Raw genomic sequence first — 23,937 nt, forward strand, 5'->3', positions numbered from 1 at the left:
CTGACAATAGTCACCAACAACAACTACTAGTTCCTGTGGGACCAGCACATTGTGCCTTGGGGGTTGCCGCTGTGTTGCGTGATGACCAAGCGCAAGCTCTGGCGATGATGTGGGCAGCTGAGAGCTAGATGGGCCCCTCAATTTAGATCCTTTGAGGGCATCCACCCTGTCCTTCAAGCTCTCATATAGGCCCATTACAACGCTGAGTTGTCGTCTGATTGATTTCCTTACACTCCTTACATCGCGCACACACAAAGACATCCCCATGGCAATATCATGTCTCTTACCCGATTGCTCCACAAACATCAAGGAAACAGTCCATTTTAAAAGGCTGTGATTCTGAGGCCAATTGCCCCCCCCCCCCTTCTCCCCTGAGCCACAGCAATCCCATTAGCTTGAGCCTTTTGCTTTGCTGCTCTGGCCTGAGTCATGATTTTGATTTAATTTCAGTACAAAATTATAACCCTAAACGTGTATCCCTACACAGTTATAATGCTATATATATTACTCTAATATATTATATTAGAGTATTACTTAAGAGTTCAGTTTATATAACTTCTGTATCAAGTTATGTATTAATTAATTATGTTACGTTTGTAAAATCTAAGTTGTTATATGTATTTATTGACAATGAAGTTTAACAAGATTAATAGATTTTACTGATTAATTGACTATATTATATTATATACTATACTATACTAAGTTAATGCTATCTAGTTCGGGATATAACATTGTATCGTATAACAATGGCAGCAAATTACGAACTGTAAATCTACGGACACTTAAGTATTAATTAACTTCCAAATCTTGCTGTCTCAATTCAGAATAAACTAAGGATCCTGACTAGATCTATAAGCTTATAGAAAATAATTTAATATAACAATTGGTCAATAAAGTGGCTAAATATGACTAAAAAACTTCTCATTCAGCAGAGCTGCAACTTGTAACACATGGATTTGATATCCTTACCGATACTAAGTAATACCTACAAAATCTCTAAGTTAAACTTTAAACTAAGTATTGTAACTAGGAATATAAAGTTACTCTAGAAAATAAGTTAATATGCCAATTTAAGCTAATAAAACAAAAAAAACTTCTCTATTCCAGGAGCAGTAAAAACTTCGTCTGCACAAGGCTATTCTCGTTCTCAGAAATCAAGTTGTAATATAATTAAAGCCATCTGTTGAAAGTTGTGCAATACCAGCACAGCCTGGTATTGCACAACTTTTATAATTAACAATTATACTGCATTGGACCTCATAGCTACCACAGGACTGTATATTTTCCATCTACCATATGATGGAGATACACAGTGGCAAGTTTGTTCTGTTCTGAGAATTAATCCCATTGCATTATCCATGTAGTTTAAATTCTGCTTGCTGAAAAAACAGATAAAATACTTATTATTATAAATGCATACAGATGTACACAGTTCAGTTGTTTGTGCTTAATATTTAATGAAAAAACTGCTCAACCTCTTTAAAATCTGGTCTCAATCCCTGAGAGTGCTGAATTTTAAAGAGTTTATCATATTTCCAATTACTTTTTACTGTTTCAGTGGATTCTGCTTACTATGATCACTTTGGGACACAGTTAAACTGATAACAATTACTAATGAAATAAGAATGCAGCTGTTCAGCATTGTTTATTAATGCAGAGTGGAAATGTTTACATAAAAATGCAAAAGTCGACAAAAAATATATATATATTAAAGTCAAGCAATTTGAAATAGTCAAATGAAACTGCCATAATGTTGGAAATCCATACAAACTCTTATAAACAAAGAAAATGTTAAAATCAAGAATTAGAAAAGGGTTAATGCTGTGTTGTCAGCTTGGTAGGAGTACAGATGTGGTACTTTCTTTTATGGAATACTGATATTGTCAATCGTACAAGCTACAAAGCAACAGCAGTTATTTGATATGCTACATGTAGACGTTCAAGAACAAAACGGGATGTTACATAATCACTTTCGCTGCATGCGTAAACCGTAGTCTGGCAAAAACTGAAGCAAAGATTATAATAAACATTGTTTTTTTTCTCTGTATTCATATGTCTGTCAGGTCTTCATAAAAGTGATGGCATTATCTGTGATCACAATAAGCAGTCTGCACTGTATTAACAGTAATAATTTCAAATTACTATTTGCTATTCTTTAAAGCTGCATATCAAACTTACCAAGTTGCAAATTTAATCCTTCCATATGTCTTATTTATTCCCATATTCTGGAAAGATTGTCTTTTGTTCTGTTTTTCCTATGTAACCAATTCCTCATGATCCTTTGTAAACATTTCAGTTTAGTTTGCAAAAGCACTTTACAAAAGAAATTTTTCTTACTTCATAATGTCATTTTTAGTTATCTAGAATTTAATGGGGAGAGACCAATCAGACTTTTTTCCTTTTTATTTTGATTGTTTTTCTGTTATTTTTCCTTCTCAAAATTAGAAAAATGACTGCATGGGTCTCCTTAAAGCAGATACACTTGTTTCTAAAACTTAATGATGTACTCGTTTTGTAAGCATGAAGTGAATGGATTATTACCCAGAAGATGTGATGTAGTCAGTGATCTTAGTGTATCTAGCAACTACACTTCTGAGGTGGGTTTTCACTCATTTTAAATTTTTGTCAAAAAAAAAATTGATCAAATGTCCTCTATTGCAAGTGATTGTGCAGAGGATGGGGTCAACTGGATTTCACATAAATTATATCCACCAAGGGGGGATCCTACTGTCAGCATGCTTACTGCTTTGGGCCTCACTAACTGTAAGGCCAAGCCTAGTGTTAAGAATGTGTGAAAAGGAACCACCTGCCTAAATGTTTCTGTTGGAGAGGAATTGGAATACTTGGGAATGGTCACACTACAGCAGATATAGCCAGATTTTGCAGAATGTTGATTGTCTGATTGTCCACAGACTTTTGAATTAGATTTTTAATCAGGAACCAGTGCTAAAAGGTATGCCTTAAATCAAGTTTACTACTACTCAGAGCAGCAAACTTGATTTAAAGCATACCTTCAGCAGTTTCATGGAGACATAGGTTAACACTGTTTATACTGCATTGGACCTCATGGCTACCACAGGACTGTATTTTCTATCTACCATATGATGGAGATACACAAGAGTGGCCTTTTCATAAGATAGTGGTGTGTTCTCAACCCCAAATTGCACCAGAGTTGATAAATACAATGTATTACATGGGATTAGGATTAATAAATCCTAAAGTTTGGCTGGAGCTGTTAATAAAAAATATAAAATTTACAGATGGCTCCAGATTTTCTCTACAGAATTCTTCGAGACTGCTCATCCCAGACTCACCAGATGTTACCCCAAGGGCTCACATCTGGTGAGTCTGGGCTTGGCACATCCAGGGTCCTCAGCTGGATATCATCATTCTTCTCTTTCTTGGTGATTCCTTTCTACTTCTTTCTCTCACTCTCAGGGTAACTCAGGTTTTGGCTGGTGCAGCATAAGTCTTGGGCCTCCGTGCACCATATGGCTAATCATAATAATCTGGAAGAAGCCAAAAACATTGTATTTTCCTGATATCATTGAAAATGGCAACTGTGAATAGGAGAACTGTCGTCTCTTTGGGTGGTCCACTGATCTGTACAGTAAACCCCTGCTATTCGCGAGGGTTACGTTCCTGAGAAATGCCGTGAATACCGAAAACGTGAATACTGAGTTATGGTTCCCATAGTAATAATAAATGGTTCCGTTCCAAAGTATGAAATATATAAGAAAAACTAGTCTAAAATTTTATCTATGTATGTATTATATGTATCTTCATAATATGACTATGTACATAGACAGTACATAGTGAAATGCAAGCATATGATCGAAATGAAAATAAGATACAGTTTAATATTAAATGTAATATTTATTAGAAATTTCAAACAAATCTTTCAAACCAGCGCCTTTGCTAGCTAAAAAACTTATCCCGCCAGTGCTATCACCAGTTTCGCTAAAGTGTTGATAAAGGAATTTTGCCTTTTCATGAATTATGAGTGAACTTTACGGAATTTTATTTTGAGTTCGGTCCTCTATCCACAGATTTAAAGCTTTTTCTATTTTTTCTAATTTAACATCACGAGTTACAGAGCAAATTTGTGAAGCAATTAGCGTGTTTTCACGGACACTACGGCGGATTTTTTTCTTCCGATTTCTTGTTTGATCGTACCGTTGACTCATTGATTTTATAATGTTTTGCCACTGAGGAGACACTTTCACCATTAGAAATTTTATCAAATAACTCAAGTTTTATTCGCTAATGTCATCACCTTCTTTGATCTTCTCGCATTTCCCTTGTTATTCGTAGCCATATTTTTGTATGAGTTAGAACTTGTCCACAATAAAGTCACTTTCTTCCGTTAACACACTCGAAAAAGTCTGTTTTACACTGCAAAACGGTAGATTTATCACTTTTGTAAGCATATCAATTTATAAGCATATAAATTAAAAGCAAACGACGAAACCTTCCATGACAAGCGCATAACACATACTGAACAAGGATTAGCGAGAAACATCCACGCTCGTGATTTTGTCACCCCTCTCCCCCCACCCACTGAGCGCTGTTTTGACTGGAAAAGATAATTTTAGCCACGCCCATGTTTTTTTATGGCGGAAAATGTTCAAAGCGCTTTAAAATTCACATTTTTTTAGGTTTCATTTTATATTAAATCAGGGACTGCAAACACGAAACCGCGAATACAGATACTGCAAATAGCGGGGGTTTACTTATTTGTTTTCAGAGATAATGATGGCTGCATAGAATTATAGAGGCGACAACCTTTGTAAGACCCTATGCAAGTGCAGTAAGGGACAAGTTTATCTTACAAGATTAATATTCAGCCACATCGTACCAGACTCCTTAACTGCTGTCTAATTGTGAACAACATTATCTGTATGACATGGTCATTGTGATCTCGTGTCTCATTTCCATAGAACAGTATTTCTTAAACTGGGGTGTGAAGACATTTCAGGTGAGGAATGGTACGATAAGAATTGCTATTAATAGGAATGTCTGTTTGAGTGTCGGTTAAAAAAAAAAAAAGTTCGAGGAATAGTGCCATAGAGCATAGTTGGGATACTTTGGGGAACACATGAGGTGTGATCAAAAAGTTCAGGGACTAACTTTGTATCTTAAAGTTGCAGCATCATATGCCCAGGTGTAACTTGTCACACAGAGACATGGTAACACACAGATATAAGCAATACAGAAATGGAATTTGGGGAGTACAATGTGTATAGGAAGGATAGACAGGATAGGAAGGGAGGACGGGTTATATGCTATTAGTTAAGAAACACAAAATCCAAGGAAGTACAGCCAGTTGACATATTGGACAGTGCAGAGTCATTAGGCCTATAACACACTCCTACTCTCAATTTTTCTTTCCCAGTCCTTATGTCCACACTAAACTGACTCTGAGTATAAGAAATAGTGGGCCAGTAAATCAGTGTGTCTCATGATGGGGAAATGTTAATTTCCCAGATATTGACTGGAATTTGTGGGTTGTAACTTGCACACTAGCAAGGCTTTTGTGGATTTATTGGATTATTGTTTTCTTCATCGGCATGTTCGGGAGGCAACTAGAGGGAGTAATACTCTTGATCTGATCATCAGTAGTGATTATACATGCATTAAGAATCTTCAGAAAAAGGAACCACTAGGTGGAAGTGATCACAGTGTGTGAAGTGAGATTTACTCAGAGGTAACTATCATTGGGGGTAAAGGGAAGGGTTTTTGCTTTCGTAAAGGTGACTATGGTGGTCTGAGACAGTATTTAAATTCTATACGGTAGGACCAACTAATGATTTTACCAACAGCAAATTCAAAATGGGAAGTATTCAAAGAATCTCTTCTAAGCTACTAGGCTTTTCATACCAACTAAGAAATATTGTTGAAAGTTTAGGCCTAAATGAATCTTAGATGAACTAATGAGACATGGCAGAGAAGAAAAATACATGGGATATATATATATATAGATTAACAGGTGACCCGGAAGCCTATGATAGATATAAGCTGGTCTGTCACAAAGGAGGTTAGGCAGGCAAAGGATGCAAAGAGTTCTTTACCTATGTAAACTCTAGAAGGAAGGGGGATGAATCAGATTGGTCCACTTGATATCCATTGTTCAACTATTCATGATCCTGCTCGGGTAGCTAACAAACTAAACGAGTATTTTGCATCTGCATTCACACTTGAGTTATTCAGGGAGGGGGAATGCCAGAGGTGAATTAATCTGGCAGTAAGCTAGATGATTTTGTAATAACTGAGAGCAGTATGGAGGAGAAATTGTTGAAGGTAAACATAAGAAAGGCACCTAGGATGGATGGGATCTATCTAGTTATATTAAAGGAGGCAGCAAAGGAAGTAAGCAAACCCTTAGCCATAATTATGACAGCTTCCTTGGACTCAGGGAAGGTATCCATTGATCGGAGATGTGCAAATATGACCCCAATTCAGAAAGGAAGATCAAAGGGCAACACAAGTAATTACAGACCTGTTAGTTTAACTTCCGTTCCAGGGAAATTAATGGAGGCACTTGTTAAAGAAGCACTGCAGGATCATCTAGACAAGACTTCAGTTATAGCTTGGACACAGCATGGGTTTGTTAAGGCGAAGTCTTGTTTGACCAATTTGATTGGATATTATGATGTGGCCACAAAGGAACTGAATGCAAAGAATAATTTTGATATCATGTATTTGGATCTTAAAAAGGCTTTTGATACTGTTGCACATGGAAGACTGCTGCACAAATTGGAGCAATGTGGCATTGGAGGCAAATTGCTGCTATGGATAAAAAGATGGTTGATTGGGAGGAGAGTGGTAATCGATGGACACTGCTCTTCGTGGACTAATGTTATTAGTGGGTCCATTGTTGTTTACTGTATTAATGATATTGATGATGGTATATCAGGCTTAATGTCCAAGTTTGCAGACTATACGAAGGTCAGCAGGGTTGTTAATGACACTAACGATAGTATGCTGCTGCTGCAGCAGCAGGATCTAGAAAAGTTGAGCAGATGGGCTGAGAGGTGGCAACCATAGTTTAACATTGACAAATATAAAGTACTGCTTATGGAAGCAGTAACCCCAGAGTAACGTATCAACTGTGTGTTACCACTGCCAGTGGCAGATGTGAAGTTTTTTCTGAGCTTTTCATTCTCTACCACTGTGAAGGCAGATGTGAAGTTTTCTGAGCAGTGCAGATGGTCTGCAAGAGTAGCTCATGGAGTCTTGTCATTGATATACAGGAATTTTTCTAGCAGGGATAAGGAGGTGATTATCCCCTTGTATAAGGCAATGGTCAGACCACATCTTGAGTACTGTATACAGGTTTGGAGGCCTCATTTTAAGAAATATGTAGAGCTGCTGGAATGAGTACAGAGAAGGGCAACAAGATTGGTGAATGGAACCAAAGGGTTGCTCTTACGAAGAAAGGCTTAAGTTTTGCAAATTAGTGTCTGGAGACTAAGCACCTGCGAGGTGATCTGATTGAAGTCTATAAAGCTTTGAATAGTTTGAGCATGCTCAATGCTTGATGGGATTCTTCCTCTTGCTCAGAATATTTGCCTTAGAGGGCATAAATTTAAATTGAGGAAAGACAGATGTAGGATAGATGTGCAATTTAGCCAGCAGGTGGTTGATTGCTGGAACAAATTTCCATCTGTCGTTGTAGAAGTTGATAGCTTAAATAGCTTAAAGGCAGAACTAGACAAATGTTTGGAGTAAGTGGATGGGTGAAATGAGAAGGGGGTTTTTTTTTTGGTTGATGCTATATAAGCTTACTTTCTTGCATCATATGCATTTACTAATGCTGATGTTAAAAACAGCTTTCAGAGAAGACGCCATGTATTTATTCAAGGACTTTTCAGTGGTTCAAAGGTTAGAGGACCATTTGTCTGTTGTGAAGGTGATCCATGCTCTGGCTGCTCTTCAACTTCAAAACTGAATGATTGAGTTGCTTGTCTTTGTGATCTGATCAGGAGTGAATGTCATTTAACTAACTAAGAAGCTGTTAGTAGAATTTGCATTTCTTCTGTCAATCAAATTTAAAGATTGGGGAATGTGACACACTTTGGCCAAGATTGTGCCTTGTATCCTCACTGATAATCACAGAGAGTGAAGAGTTATTGCACGACAGGATCTTCAATTTGTTTCTTCAAATTTGTTTCTTTTGCAATTTGTTTCTTCCATCATTACTGGTGGAATATCATGGGGAGGTATGGCTATAATCCAGTAACAAAGGTTCTGTCTTCTTGATGGAAAACTCCATTGTCCGATGTGATCAAGTAGTGAACCAGAATGCTACAAAACAATTGTGTGATGCTGTTTGGAGAAAACAGCTAAAAACTTGGGCTTCAAGGAACTGTCACTTGCATCATAACATGGCTCTGCACACTGTTTTCCATTCAAGTATTTCTTGAAGTATTTTTTGTCAAGTTTTAAAGCCCTCTTGTGAAAGGTCATAGATTTACAGTAATTGAAGAAATTATTCAGAACATGACACAGGAATTATTAGCCAAAAGAAGCCTATCAAGAATGCTTCTACAAATTACAGAAGTATTGGATACTGTGTGTAGTGCCAAGGTGATTATTTTAAAGAGATCTACCTAAATAGCTGACAAGTTTAATTTCCTAAATATTGGGTGACTCTCCACACTTAATGATCACACCTCCTCATAATGCTACTCTCCAGTCACCTCCATAATCTCTCTAGGTGCCTAGAGTTCCACAGACCAGTGGGCATCTGGGACTCATGATAATCTCATCAGTAGCACGCAACATTGCTGTGAATCTCGTATTTTATGGGGGGGGATCCCCCAATGATGACACGAACAGCAATATCATTTGCTGTTCGTGTCATCATTGGAGTATTCCCTGCATGACTTTGCTCTTGACCAGCTCATCCTGTAGTTTGCAAATGTGTGAAATGAGTTCTCTCTCTCTCTCTCTCTCTCTCTCTCTCTCTCTCTCTCTCAATATAGTCATATTCATTTTTTCTTTGACTTGATAACAGAATCCCAGAGTGGACTCAGAAATTTGAGCAATTAGTTTAGTATATTGAATGTTCTGGATGTGGTGTTTCTCAACATTACAGAGCCAATAAAAAAAAGTTACTTTTAAAATGTGAAATTAGTGTTTTAATTTTAATCATGTCTTTAAATGAAACATTTTCTTCAGAGATCATATTCATCAAGAAAAAACTATTCTAATGCTTCATACCATGATAAATATTTTAATAAATGAGCATCACTTACAAAACTAGGTTCTTGTTCACATGCATATTTCACATGTATGTGAAAAAGAATCTAGTTAAACAAGATACTCATTTATTAAAATATTTATCATGATATAAATTGTTGGACTAGTGCTAAGGAAGTATTTCTCAATCTAATTTTAATTGTTAATTTTCACATTATGCCTTAATATATGGTATGTTATGTTTCCCTTACCATAGTTAAGTGAAAGGCATGATTTCATAGTAAAAGAGTTATAAAACAATACAATATAATGTCTACAGAAAGGATAGACAGGATAGGAAGGGAGGAGGGGTTATGCTATTAGTTAAAAAACACATAAAATCCAAGGAAGTGAAGCCAGTCGACATCGCTGGACAGTGCAGTGTCGAGTCAGTTTGGTGTGACATAAGCATTGGGAGATCAAAATTGAGAGTAGGAGTGTGCTATAGGCCTAATGACTCTGATGAGTATAATAAGAAACTGTTCGGAGAAATAGAGTGGGCCAGTAAATCAGAGAGTCTTATAATGGGGGATTTTAATTTCCCAGATATTGACTGGAATTTGGGGGCTGGTCACTCACACAGTAGCAAGGCTTTTGTGGATTTATTGGATGATTGTTTTCTACATCAGCATGTTCGGGAGGCAACTAGAGGGAGTAATACTCTTGATTTGATTATCAGTAGTGATTCTTCATGCATTAAGAATCTGCAGATAAATGAACCACTTGGTGGCAGTGATCACAGTGTGCTGAAGTGGGAGTTACTCAAAGAGGTAACTACCATTAGGGGTAAAGGGAAGGGGTATTGCTTTCGTAAAGGCGACTACAATGGACTGAGACAGTATTTAAATTCTATACAGTGGGATCAACTGATGATATTGCCAACAGCAAATTCAAAATGGGAAGCATTCAAAGAACTTATTGTGGAAGCTACTAGGCTTTACATACCAACTAAGAAATATTGTTCAAGGTTTAGGCCTAAATGGTTGTCAGATGAACTAATGAGACATGTGGCAGAGAAGAAAAATGCATGGGATACATATAAATTAATGGGTGACATGGAAGCCTATGATAGATACAAGTTGATCTGTAACCAAGTTACAAAGGAGGTTAGGCAGGCGAAGGCAGATTACGAGAGATCCTTGGCAAGGGATGCGAAGAAAAACAGCAAAGAGTTCTTTACTTATGTAAACTCTAGAAGGAAGGGGATGAATCAGATTGGTCCACTTGAGATCGATGGGTCAACTGTTGATGACCCTGCTCGGGTAGCTAACAAACTAAATGAATATTTTGCATCGACATTCACACATGAGGAGTTATTCAGCGAGGGGAATGCCAGAGGTGTATTCAACTCTAGCAGTAAGCTAGAGAATCTTGTAATAACTGAGAGCAAAGTGGAGGAGAAAATGTTGAAGATAAACACAAGAAAGGCACCTGGGGTGGATGGGATCTATCCAGTTATATTAAAGGAGGCAGCAAAGGAGGTAAGCAAACCCTTAGCCATAATTATGAGAGCTTCCTTGGACTCAGGGGAGGTACCCATTGACTGGAGATGTGCAAATGTGACCCCAATTCACAAAGGGGGATCAAAGGCTGACACAAGTAATTATAGACCTGTGAGTTTAACTTCTGTTCCCGGAAAATTAATGGAGGCACTGGTGAAAGAAGCACTGCAGGATCATCTAGACAAGACTTCAGTTATAGCTAGGACACAGCATGGTTTTGTTAAGGGGAAGTCTTGCCTGACCAATTTGATTGGATACTATGATGCAGTCACAAAAGAACTGGATGCAGGGAATAACTTTGATATTATATACTTGGATCTTAGAAAGGCTTTTGATACTGTTGCACATGGAAGACTGCTGCACAAATTGGAGCAGTGTGGCATTGGAGGCAAGTTGCTGCTATGGATAAAGGGGTGGTTGAGGGGGAGAAGACAGAGAGTGGTAATCAATGGACACTGCTCATCGTGGACTAATGTTATTAGTGGAGTCCCTCAGGGTTCAGTATTGGGGCCTTTATTGTTTTCTGTATTTATAAATGATATTGATGATGGTATATCAGGCTTAATGTCCAAGTTTGCAGACGATACGAAGGTTGGCAGGGTTGTCAAGGACACTACTGACACTATGCTGCTGCAACAGGATTTGGAAAGGTTGAGCAGATGGGCTTCGAGGTGGCAAATGAAGTTTAACATTGACAAATGTAAAGTACTACATATGGGAAACAGCAACCCCAGAGCAACGTATCAACTCTGTGGTACTACACTGACAGTGGTAGAGAATGAAAGGGACCTGGGGGTGGTGGTGCAGGCAGATATGAAGTTCTCTGAGCAGTGCAGACGAGCTGCAAGAGTAGCTCATGGTGTATTGTCAATGATATATAGGAATTTTTCTAGCAGGGATAAGGAGGTGATTATTCCCTTGTATAAGGCAATGGTCAGGCCACACCTAGAGTACTGTATACAGGCCTGGAGGCCTCATTTCAGGAAGGATGTAGAGCTGCTGGAACGAGTACAGAGAAGGGCAACTAGATTGGTGAATGGGACAAAGGGGTTCTCTTACGAAGAAAGGCTTAAGTTTTGCAAATTACAGTGTCTGGAAACTAGGTACCAGCGGGGTGATCTGATAGAGGTGTACAAAGCCTTGAATGGTTTGAGCATGCTCAATGCTGATGGGATTCTTCCTCTAGCTCAGAAAAATCACCTGAGAGGGCATAAATTCAAATTGAGGAAAGACAGATGTAGGATAGATGTGCGGAAATTTGCCTTTAGCCAGCGGGTGGTTGGTGGGTGGAACAGACTTCCATCCCTTGTCGTGGAAGTTGATAGCCTAAATAAGTTTAAGGCTCAGCTGGACAGGTATTTTGAACGAACAGAGGGGTGAAGTGGAAGTGGGTTTTTTTTTTTTTTTTTTTTTGGCTGATGCTGCATAAGCTTGCTTTCTTGCATCAAATGCCTCTACTAATGCTAATGCTAAAACAGTTGTACTTAAGTTGTGAAACTTCATGTTCCAGCCAGAGGTTCCCAAAGTATGGGGGCATGCCTCCATGTTGTTTTTATATAGCACTTTAATGAAATGTGAATAAACCATCCCATTAATCCAGGTACAAAGCATATTTCATTTTAATCTTTGAGATTAATATATATTTCAATACATTTAATTTATAAAAGTGTATATACCCAAAGCTAAATTTTATCATATCTGTTTATTTGCACTTGTTCTGGAAAATGGGGGTGGGGAGCACATGAAATTAGGAAATATTTTAAGGAGGTGCAAGGTTTTGAGAACCTCTGATCTAATGTATATGTATCATTCTATTATATTCATTAATATTATTGTGATACATCTAATCAACTGGCATCATTTATAAATTTCATCTATGTGCACTTTCTTGTTTTAGGATTGGTGACATAACATGTCTAAATGCTCATGCTATTGTAAATTCAACCAATGAATCTTTAACTGATAGAAATCCAACAAGTGAGAGGATTTTGAATAGATCAGGACCACAATTAAAGGAGGATCTCCATATAAATATAAAGGGTAAGAGGAATGAAATTTTTAAAATTTGATCTACAAATCATGACTCATTCAACTTAAAAAAAATTAAGTTGCATGAGGCCTGCTCAGAAAGCATCTGGATTATGCTTGTTGTTCAAAGTTAAGACAGAGTACACTGTGGCAAACCATAATGTATTTAGACATCATCAGCCATTTTCAATCCACTGCAGGATGAAGGCCTCCCCAGAGACTTTCCAGTTCCTTCTATTTTGTGTAATGGCCAACCATTTACTACCCACATACTCGTGAATTTCATCTGTCCATCTCAGTTGTTGTCTTCCATGTTTTCTTTTAGTTCCTCTTGGGTACCATTCTGTTATTTTCTTAGTCCATCTGTCATCATGTCTTCTAGTTGTGTCCTGCCCAAGACCATTTCAGGGATTTAGTTTTGATAAGAATGTCCTTTATATTTGCTGCTTAATTTATGTACAGTAATACCCCGACTTCCACGAACTCTGAGTTATGCGGTTCCTGATTTTTTGGTTTGGCAACACTGCCGCCCACTATCTTCAAGGTCGTTTTTCATATGCTATCGATATACAGTGCAGTGGCAGAGAGTGAGAGCGAAAGATGAACAAAATTCAACTTTGCTGCCACACTAGCTGCAAACATATACAAGAAGTTGTATTCCAACTGTCATTTATGTGTGCGTTCGAATTCGTGTTCAACTTTTGTCGGAAATTACATTGTTTTCACGAGAGAAATGGATCGCGTTGGTCGAGCCGTATATCGATGGCATGTGAAAAACGACCCTCAGTGTTTCTCTTGCTGTAATACGCATTGGACGTGTTTCGCACAAACTCTACATGCACAATTACGATTCTATGATCAACGAAAGTTAAGATTGTTTTGTTATATATATATATATATATATATATATATATTGTTATATATATATATATATATATATATTGTTATATATATTGTTTTGTTTTTTCTAAACCCTTAAAAAAAACTGTCATTCAAACGAAGTAAATCTGATTCTCCTGCACCTAGTAAGAAAAGGAAACGATATCTTTGGAATGTAAATTTAACATTATCAAGGATTTTGATAGCAGAATGAAAATTTGTGAATTGGCAAAGAAGTTTGAGCTACCGGAATCTACAGTAAGAACAATCATAAAAGATAAAGAATTCTCGAAGCGGTGAAAAATGCTCAATCCTTGAACTGAAGCATAATTCGTAAACGTCATGATATTATTGCTGAGATGGAAACAATGCTGAAATTATGGTGTTGATAATCAAGTAAAAGTGAAGAATTGTCCAGTCGATCAGAACACTGTGTGCTATCAAGCTAAGCTGATTTTTAAGAGGTTGAAAGAAGCTGGGGAGGTGGGCAAAGATGAAAACTTTGTAGCTAGTAATGGTTGGTTCAATCGATTTAAAACTCGCTGTAACTGGCACAGTATCGTGGAGAGGTGGCAAGTGCCGATAAAGAAGCTGCGTCTTTTTTTTCCTGAGACAATCAAGGCTGTGATAGAAGAAGGTAACTATAGCAGTGAAACCATATTTAACGTGGATGAGACTGGCCTGTTCTGGAAGAAGATGCCTAAAAGAACTTTTGTCGCGCTTGAAGAAAAAAACTTTCCATGCTTTAAGGTTTCCAAAGACTGATTTGACAGTGATGGTTGGCGGGAATGCAGCTGGTGACTGCAAGTTAAAACTTCTCTTAATTTATTGCTCCGAAAACCCAAGAGTTTTAAAAAATATATCTAAAATTAGCTTACCAGTGATTTGGAAGTCAAATCACAAAGCTTGGGTGACAGCTTCTGTTTTTGAGGACTGGTTTGGTCACCACTTCATACCCGAAGTCGAACGTTATTGCAAATCTAAACAGATTCTATTTAAAGTGATGCTTCTTATTGACAATGCACCTGATTACCCTCCTGCCACCCTAATTAATTTCGAACCACGTGTGAAAGTTGTTTTTGCCTCCAAACACAACCAGCTTGCTTCAACTGATGGACCAGGGAGTCATCAAAACATTCAAGGCTTACTACACGAGGCGTTCGTTTTTCACGTCTGAATGAAGCTATGAGACAAAATAGTGAGATATCTATTAAAGACTTTTGAAAACAATTCAGTGTTTTAGATGACATAAGAATCATTGAAGAACCTTGGGATGAAATTCACAAAAAAATATTGAATGGTGTCTGGAAGAAACTTTGTCCATTTTTTTTCAAAAATGAGATGAAAACAACGCCAGAAACTGATCATGTCACTCATGGCATAGAAGAAGTTGTTAACCTTGCCAGGCAATTAGATTTGGAAGTCAATGGTGATGATGTCAACGAGCTCTTGGATTCACGTAGTCAGGAGCTGACAATGAACGAGCTCATAGAGATGCATGAGCAAAACGTCACTGAAGTATCCAACACTTCAGACCCAGTTCCACCAGAAAAGCACATGACAATTGCAAGCTTGACAGAAGATCTCAGCTCAATTGAAAAGGGCTTAAAAATTTTAGAAAACAGACTCCAGTGAAGAACGCGTTATAGCTACAAAGTAAGGAATAAAAAATTATTAGCTTGCTACGAAGAAATTCTGTGTGAAAAAAAGAAGGCGCTGTGTAGTCAGACGAATTTGTTAATTTTATGAAGCCATCGACATCGAAATAACTTTATGTAACTCATTTATTTTTTAATACATATTTTGTATTAATATATATATATATATATATATATATATATATATTATGTGAGGTAAAAATTAGACAAAAGTGATAAAAATAAATAAATATGGCTATATAGCTATCATTAGAGGCAGCAAATGCACATCCTCCACATGATGCCTAATTATATCTGATAATTACAATAAATATGATATTTAAAATAAAAACATCAGCCAGTAGTACGGCAATAATGCAGAGCGAAACGAAACGTAAAATAATATAAAATAAACAAACCGGGAAGGGAAAGTAGCGGTAGTAGGACTAAAGGTAGTCGATAATCCCCTGTATAATTTAGTCAATTAAGTCATTAAACCCAATTAATAAAACATGATGTAAATTTAAAATAATGCCAATTATATATAATTTAGCGGAACCCCCTCGAAGGTACCATTTCCAAAAGACGTGAAATATCACCAAAATAGGGTTAAAGAAACTACCAAAAAACTAAAATATCAAAATAATAGACTGACCATCATGCCCCATATCGACAGAGGACCACGAGGCCAATAATGGTCATGGAATCGCTGCATTTCAATCGTCATACAAATCATCGCAAAGGCGGAAATATCGAAGAACCAAACCACACCTCCATTCTCCGATAGATCAACCAATGCAAAGGATTTGCATGGCGGTGGTCCTTATGCAGCGAAAAATAATCTATAGAACAGACAGCACTCTAGATCAGAGCCACACCACTGACATAATGCAAGCTTAACCAGCTTATATAATAGAAAGGAAAGAAATAGATGGCGGCACAGGCGCTGCTTATTTAGCATAACAACCCACTACTACCATTAATTTATATTATGTGAGGTAAAAATTAGACAAAAGTGATAAAAATAAATAAATATGGCTATATAGCTATCATTAGAGGCAGCCGTACTACTGGCTGATGTTTTTATTTTAAATATCATATTTATTGTAATTATCAGATATAATTAGGCATCATGTGGAGGATGTGCATTTGCTGCCTCTAATGATAGCTATATAGCCATATTTATTTATTTTTATCACTTTTGTCTAATTTTTACCTCACATAATATAAATTAATGGTAGTAGTGGGTTGTTATGCTAAATAAGCAGCGCCTGTGCCGCCATCTATTTCTTTCCTTTCTATTATATAAGCTGGTTAAGCTTGCATTATGTCAGTGGTGTGGCTCTGATCTAGAGTGCTGTCTGTTCTATAGATTATTTTTCGCTGCATAAGGACCACCGCCATGCAAATCCTTTGCATTGGTTGATCTATCGGAGAATGGAGGTGTGGTTTGGTTCTTCGATATTTCCGCCTTTGCGATGATTTGTATGACGATTGAAATGCAGCGATTCCATGACCATTATTGGCCTCGTGGTCCTCTGTCGATATGGGGCATGATGGTCAGTCTATTATTTTGATATTTTAGTTTTTTGGTAGTTTCTTTAACCCTATTTTGGTGATATTTCACGTCTTTTGGAAATGGTACCTTCGAGGGGGTTCCGCTAAATTATATATAATTGGCATTATTTTAAATTTACATCATGTTTTATTAATTGGGTTTAATGACTTAATTGACTAAATTATACAGGGGATTATCGACTACCTTTAGTCCTACTACCGCTACTTTCCCTTCCCGGTTTGTTTATTTTATATTATTTTACGTTTCGTTTCGCTCTGCATTATTGCCGTACTACTGGCTGATGTTTTTATTTTAAATATCATATTTATTGTAATTATCAGATATATATATATATATATATATATATATATATATATAAAGAACTGCAATTTTACTAAATATTTTTCTTCTAAGCTAGTGTTTTTGTTAGTCCTCGGTCCCAATTAAACAAAATTTATATGTATTTATATGCAAAGTTGTACCCCGACTTAAGCGAATTCTTGTATTTTGTGTAATGGCCAACCATTTACTACCCACATACTCGTGAATTTCATCTGTCCATCTCAGTTGTTGTCTTCCATGTTTTCTTTTAGTTCCTCTTGGGTACCATTCTGTTATTTTCTTAGTCCATCTGTCATCATGTCTTCTAGTTGTGTCCTGACCCACCTATCTCGTTACTTCGGGGTATTACTGTATTTGTCCTCATATTCAACAGTGATTCCTAACATAGACATAGTATTTAGACATACCTTGTCCTTACCGCCCACACAGTAATCTCTGTTCACTCACGATTGTCTGTTATTGTCAGCTGATAACAAAGATGTATTTTAGTCATATTTAAAAATGTCATAGAACTGAACAACAGGTTATAACATATAAAATGTCTGTAAATTTTGCATTAAAATCAAAAAAATTCAAGTAAAACATTTGACCTTTTTAAAATAACGTATGGGGGAGTCTGCAGTGGGCCATACATAAGTTTGAAAATGGCATTGTAACTGCAAAGAGAGTAAGGGAGTCTCATGAAAGGGATTTGGACAGTCCTCAACTTCAAAAAATAATGAAATCTGTCTCAAGTGTAAACTTTTGGTATGAAATGGCCAGAAATAATGTTTATGAAATCATAAGAAACTAGTAAGGAGTGCGCCGATCTTAAATTACAATTTGGTGCACTGATGGAACAATTTGAGTCCCTGAAAAAACGAGTGCTTGCCCTCGAAAATAATGCATCTGGGAGCTCGTCAGGGACTCAAAACTCCAGCAATCTACCAAGTGATGCACACCCGATTCGAGCCTCAAAACAGAAAAGCCAAGTGCAAACTACTTTGGTTAAAAAGGACATTGTTTTATTAGGAGACTCCATTGTCAGGGAAACGGGGAATATTTTTTGTAATAAAGATAGGTGGAGCAGAACCAGGGTATGTCTGCCGGGAGCAACTATTGATGATGTCACCAACAGATTGTCAGATTTTAAAGGGGGTAAAGAAAATATTATTATTCATGTGGGGACAAATGATATTAAACGTACACGATCTGACGATTTGTTGGAAAAATACAGGACCATGCTGAGGAAATGTCGCGAGCATGTGTCTGCAATTCTGCCCAGACACGATAGGAGGGATTATATGTTAAGAGCCTTGTGGATTAACTCAAGACTTGAAGGAATCTGCAAGGCTTTAGGGGGTAAATTTCTATCAGCATGGCCCACACTTGTAGGTAGAAGGAATTTGTTTTGTAGAGACGGGATACACTTAAACAAAGGTGGTGCATAAGTTTTTGCCAGTATTATTGAGGATACCTTAAAGGTTCAGGGAAACTGCTAGTTAGGGGGGGGATGTGGGTAATACTGACACGCATTTATCTGATAATATTGGTCAATGTAACTCTTGCACATACCTTAAGAGTTCTTATCTGTTACCCCAACTGGACGTATTATGTAGATGTTCTGGGGGCAAAGACGTTTCACGTGAGTGGGTAGCTAATATCAGGGAAGAGAGCCTAAGAAACTTCAAGGGTTGTGTTAGGGTTGTTAAATATACAACAACAGTAAATCTTAATTATTTATACAGTAACGTTAGAAGTGTCGTCAATAAAATGAGCGAATTCGAACTGCTGGTTAAAACAAGTAACGCAAACATAATAGGGCTTACAGAGACTTGGTGCCACCTGGAAATTGGGGATGTTGAGTTTCAGTACGGCTTGTATAATGTATTTAGGAAGGATAGGTTAGATAGAAGGGGTGGTGGGGTAATGCTTCTTGTCAGAAGCAGCCTGAGTGCGACGATAGCTTTCCTGGATTCAGACATTTCACATGCTAGTATAGAGTCTGTATGGTGTGAGATAGTTGGAAACAAAGGTATAATGCGAGTAGGAGTAATCTACAGACCAGGTGATTGTGAAGATTATGACAAAAGCCTCTACATGCAAATGGAATGGGCAAGTAAGCGTCAATGCCTTATTATGGGTGATTTCAATTTGCCTCTAATTGATTGGAGTAAATGGGAAGGAAACTCGACATGGGTAACAAAACTTTTAAATCAACTAGATGACTGTTATTTGTATCAACATGTCAGGGAAAGTACTAGAGAAAAGAATATCCTAGACCTCATCATCACACATGAATCAGATGACATAACAGGGCTGACAGTAGAGGAACCAGTAGCAGGAAGTGATCACGGAGTTCCACGGTGGATGATGACGAGAGAGGTAGCAGAAGTAAAAGGCCAAGGAATGGGTTTTAATTTCAGAAAAAAGAAATTACGATGCCTTAAGGTACTACATGGCCTCTATTAACTGGGTAGATATCGCGCAGAGAATGAATACAATTGAACTGTGGTACGCTTTTAAAACATTAATCACAGATGCCTTGAATGCGTATATACCATTAAAAAAATACTCCACGAGAAGGGTTCCAAGTTGGATGAATAGTGAAGTTGCCGCATTACTTGAGCAGAAAAAGGTGGCATGGAAAGGTTACAGAGCAATAAAAAGTACTGAAGCCTATAACAGCTACAAGGCGATGTGTAATAGAGCCACAGAAAAGGTTCGACAGGCAAAGGCAGTTTATGAGAAATCACTAGCAAACAGAGCAAAGAGGGGGCGAAGGGGGATAAAGAATTCTTCACATATGTAAATGCCAAGAAGAGCAGGACAAACCAGATCGGACCTTTACGTAAGGGAAAGGGGATAGTAATAAATACACCAGCTGCTGTTACAGATGTACTCAACAGTTATTTTGCATCGATATTTACAAACGAAAAACGTTTTGTGGCAATGGGAAATTGTGGGAGCAAAGTTAAAAAATATGTAATTAATTATATTGAAATTTCGCAAGATTATTTAATGAAAAACTTTCGAGCCTACAGACCAGTAAGGCTCCTGGAGTTGATGGAATATACCCTATAATCTTAAGAGAGGTGGCAAGCGAGTGCATTGAACCATTGAGGCTAATTATGCGAGCATCACCAGACTCTGGGGAGATTCCCTTGGATTGGAAAAGTGCAAATGTATCTCCCATACATAAGGGTGGCTCTAAAAGTGAAGTTGGAAATTATCGACCAGTCAGTCTGACTTCAGTAGTAGGGAAAATCGTGGAGGCAATGATCAAGGGCGGAATTCAGGATCATTTGGATCGAATTAAAATTCTCAAGGATACTCAGCATGGTTTTGTAAAGGGAAAATCATGTTTAACAAATCTGGTTCGCTATTTCGAAAGGGTCACTCACGAGCTGGATTTAGGGAATAATTTCGACATTGTTTATTTAGATTTCAGCAAAGCTTTTGACTCAGTCCCACATGAGTGGTTGCTTTATAAGCTGGAACAGGTTGGAATCACTGGGAAAATCCTTAGACGGATAGAAGGATGGCTTCAGGGCAGGAGACAGAGGGTTGTGATAAATGGCTATTCCTCAGATTGGGTTGATGTAAGAAGTGGGGTTCCCCAAGGATCAGTATTAGGACCACTGTTGTTTTTAATTTTCATAAACGACATTGATGAAGGGATAGAGTGCGTGATGTCTAAATTTGCAGATGATGTTAAAATTGGTAGAGTAGTTAATGATCACTGTCAAGCTGAACTTTTTCAGAGAGGCCTAGATAGACTTCAAGAATGGTCAGAAAAATGGCAGCTGTGCTTTAATCCAACAAAGTGTAAGGTATTACACCTGGGAAACAGTAATCCCAAAAAAACTTATTCACTTGGTGGAGTTCAACTAAACCCAGTACTGGAGGAAAGGGACTTGGGTGTTACGATACGGTCAGACATGAAATTCTCTGAGCATTGTAAACAGGTTGCAAGGAAGGCCCATGGTGTCCTATCGATGATCTATCGAACTTTTGCAAGTAGAGATAGGGACGTGATAATCCCATTATATAAGACTTATGTTAGACCACACTTGGAATACTGTGTTCAAGTATGGAGACCGCACCTAAAGAAAGACATCGAGCTTCTTGAAAGAGTGCAAAGAAGGGTAACTCGCCTGGTGAGATTGGCAAAAGGGCGTCCTTATGAAGAAAGACTTCGAATATGGGGGTTGCAGAGTTTGGAAACTAGACACCTTAGAGGAGATTTGATTGAGGTGTTTAAAGCTCTGAGAGGCATCAGTAAAATGAATGAGGACAAAATTTTCAAAATTATAAATGATGCTAGAACTAGGGGACATAAATTCAAGTTACTGGGGAAATGTTTAGATTGGACTGCAGGAAGTTTAATTTTAGCCAGCGAGTTATAAATTACTGGAATAAGTTGCCTTCATGGGTGGTAGAGGCCAACAGTTTGGGGAAATTCAAAGGTCATCTGGATAGTACTTTCGGGTAAGGGAGCGCATAGGATGATAGGTTTAATTTCCTTTTTATTTATTTTTTATTTTATATTTTTTTATTTATTAATTATTATTATTTAGTTATTTATTTTATTTATTGATTTTTTTTTTTTTTTTTTTTTTTTATCATTGTTTTGTTCGGATTTTTTTTTTTTTTTTTTTTTGGCTGGTGCAGCAGAAGCCATAGGCTTTCTCGCACCATGCGCCCATTACTAATACTAGTATATCCACTAAATTATGTAATTTCGTTTTAACAATAATTTTGAACCCAGATGATACATTTTACAGTATTGATGTCATGGGTATTAACAGGAACAATTTGAACACTGCCACACTGCTAGAAAGTTGCTTCCAATTTGTTGGAACATATAACTAACAAGAAGACATTTTTGAAACATGTCATAACAGAGAACAAAACATTAGTTTGTGTGTGTTCCTGAAACCAAGCAGAAGTCACCCCACTGGAAGATCCTTTCCCTCAACTTAAAAAGCATGGGGAAAGTGCACAGCAAAACGAAGACTATATTGTTAACATTTCCTTACATGTTAGGGTGTTGTCTTCCATGAATACACTCCAGGGCAAACAATAAAGACTTATGTTGAAGTTCTAGGAAATCTTTGTAATTCAGTCTGAAGAAAAAAAACAGAAATGTTGTGATGAAGCAACCAGTCCACATTATCACATTCATCACTACTTGTAGAGGGTTCCCCCCCCCTCCTAAACTGAAAAATCTGTCTAACTGATGACACATGCATGCCAAGAAGGACAAAGAACACGATCTTGAAGAGAATTAAGCTACCCACTCTACAAGTATAGATATTGTAATTGTATTTTATCATCTTTATAAAATTTTTGTACAGACCTCTTATTTTGTGTACCCATACAATCTGATTATGAATTTGTAATTAAAACCAGAAATTTCACTGGATAATAAATACTTAATTAAAACTAGTTATCCCCCGTCCTTCAAATAAACTGCACTTTGTAAAGAGAAGCTATTTATTCTGCTGCTGTTTATTCCTTCATTTGTGTATAAGAGCTGACAATGCTACACTGATGGTGTTTTATTATCCATTGAGGGGACAATTATTCATCAATGAAGGCTTGATAATAGGGGTAGTGGGGTTTGCCACATCACTTATTGGAAACATCTGGGTTCAAATCCTAGCAGAGACTAGAAGCTTCAGAATTTCTGTTCTACAGAAATTCTTAAATTTATAGTTAGCTGCACTTTGGTGAGGGAATAAGGTTTCCCCATAGAGTTATTTCTTTTAGCCTACAGAACATACAAGTTGGTCTGTGAATGCAGACATGACATAATAAGAATTGCATCCAGTACTACGAACTAATATGCTATAACCAAAATGGTTGATAATAGGCAATCTAAAATTCACTTCTAGGTTGTCTTCTCTTTGCTCGTAGTGCCTACCTACCCACTGGAGGGGGGGGATATATACCTAGAAGAGTGCTGTTTGGGTGGCATCACTATTAAGAATAAGTAACAATACTCAGTCTTCTCTGTTTGGGATGCATTACTCATTCAAAGTGCAAGGCTAAGCAGTTTGTTGATTTATAGATCTTGTAGTAGCATCTCCTGATTGCTTTGTTTAGCTACCCTGCCAAATTTTGTATCATCAGAAACTTACAACTTACATTAAGCCTGATTACCTTCATCAGTATCATTAATAAATATTGAAGCAATATGGACTCCTCCACTAATAACATTAGTCCAAGAAGAGCAGTTCCCATTGATAACAACTCTCTTCTTCCACTCAACCATCCCTCTTTCCATAACAATAACTTAATATCATAATGCTCCAATTTGTGCAAGTCTTATTTGTAAAAGTAACAAATCTAAATATATGATGTAAAAAGTATCCACTGAGATTGGTTAGACATGATCACCCCTTAAGTCCATACTGTGACTCCCGTATAATTAAATTCCTGTCTAGATGGTCCTGCATTATTATTTTTTTTAAATTAGTAACTCTTATTTTCCATGGAACTGAAGTCAAGATTAGAGATCTGTAATTACTTACTCCATCCTTTAATCTTCCTTTATGAGTTGGTGATATATTCACACATTTCCAGTGCATATGGACCACCCCTAAATCCAAGGAGGTTCTCAAAATTATGGCTATAGGTTGCTTACCTCTTTTGCTGCATTCCTTAATATAATTGGAGAGTTCCCATCCACCCCAGGTGCCTTATTTGCATTTAACTTCAACAATTTCTGTTCCACTTTTCCTCTTAATTATCAAAAAATCAT

At 37.2% G+C, this 23,937-nt stretch overlaps 1 protein-coding gene across 1 annotated transcript in view; it reads left to right on the top strand.

Moving 5' to 3' along the window:
* The window catches only part of LOC150083686 (protein GDAP2 homolog), an 83,004-nt gene that overhangs the window by 25,357 nt on the left and 33,710 nt on the right, over nt 1–23,937 (top strand). Inside the window, exon 3 of the mRNA XM_090377435.1 lies at nt 12,643–12,785. Coding sequence (XP_090233561.1) covers nt 12,643–12,785 — 143 coding nt within the window. The remainder of the gene's footprint in view (nt 1–12,642; nt 12,786–23,937) is intronic.

The sequence above is a fragment of the Mastigoproctus giganteus genome, chromosome 7 (assembly GCF_048544385.1).
Source record: "Mastigoproctus giganteus isolate SK-2022 chromosome 7, ASM4854438v1, whole genome shotgun sequence".
Taxonomy (NCBI): Eukaryota; Metazoa; Arthropoda; class Arachnida; order Uropygi; family Thelyphonidae; genus Mastigoproctus; species Mastigoproctus giganteus.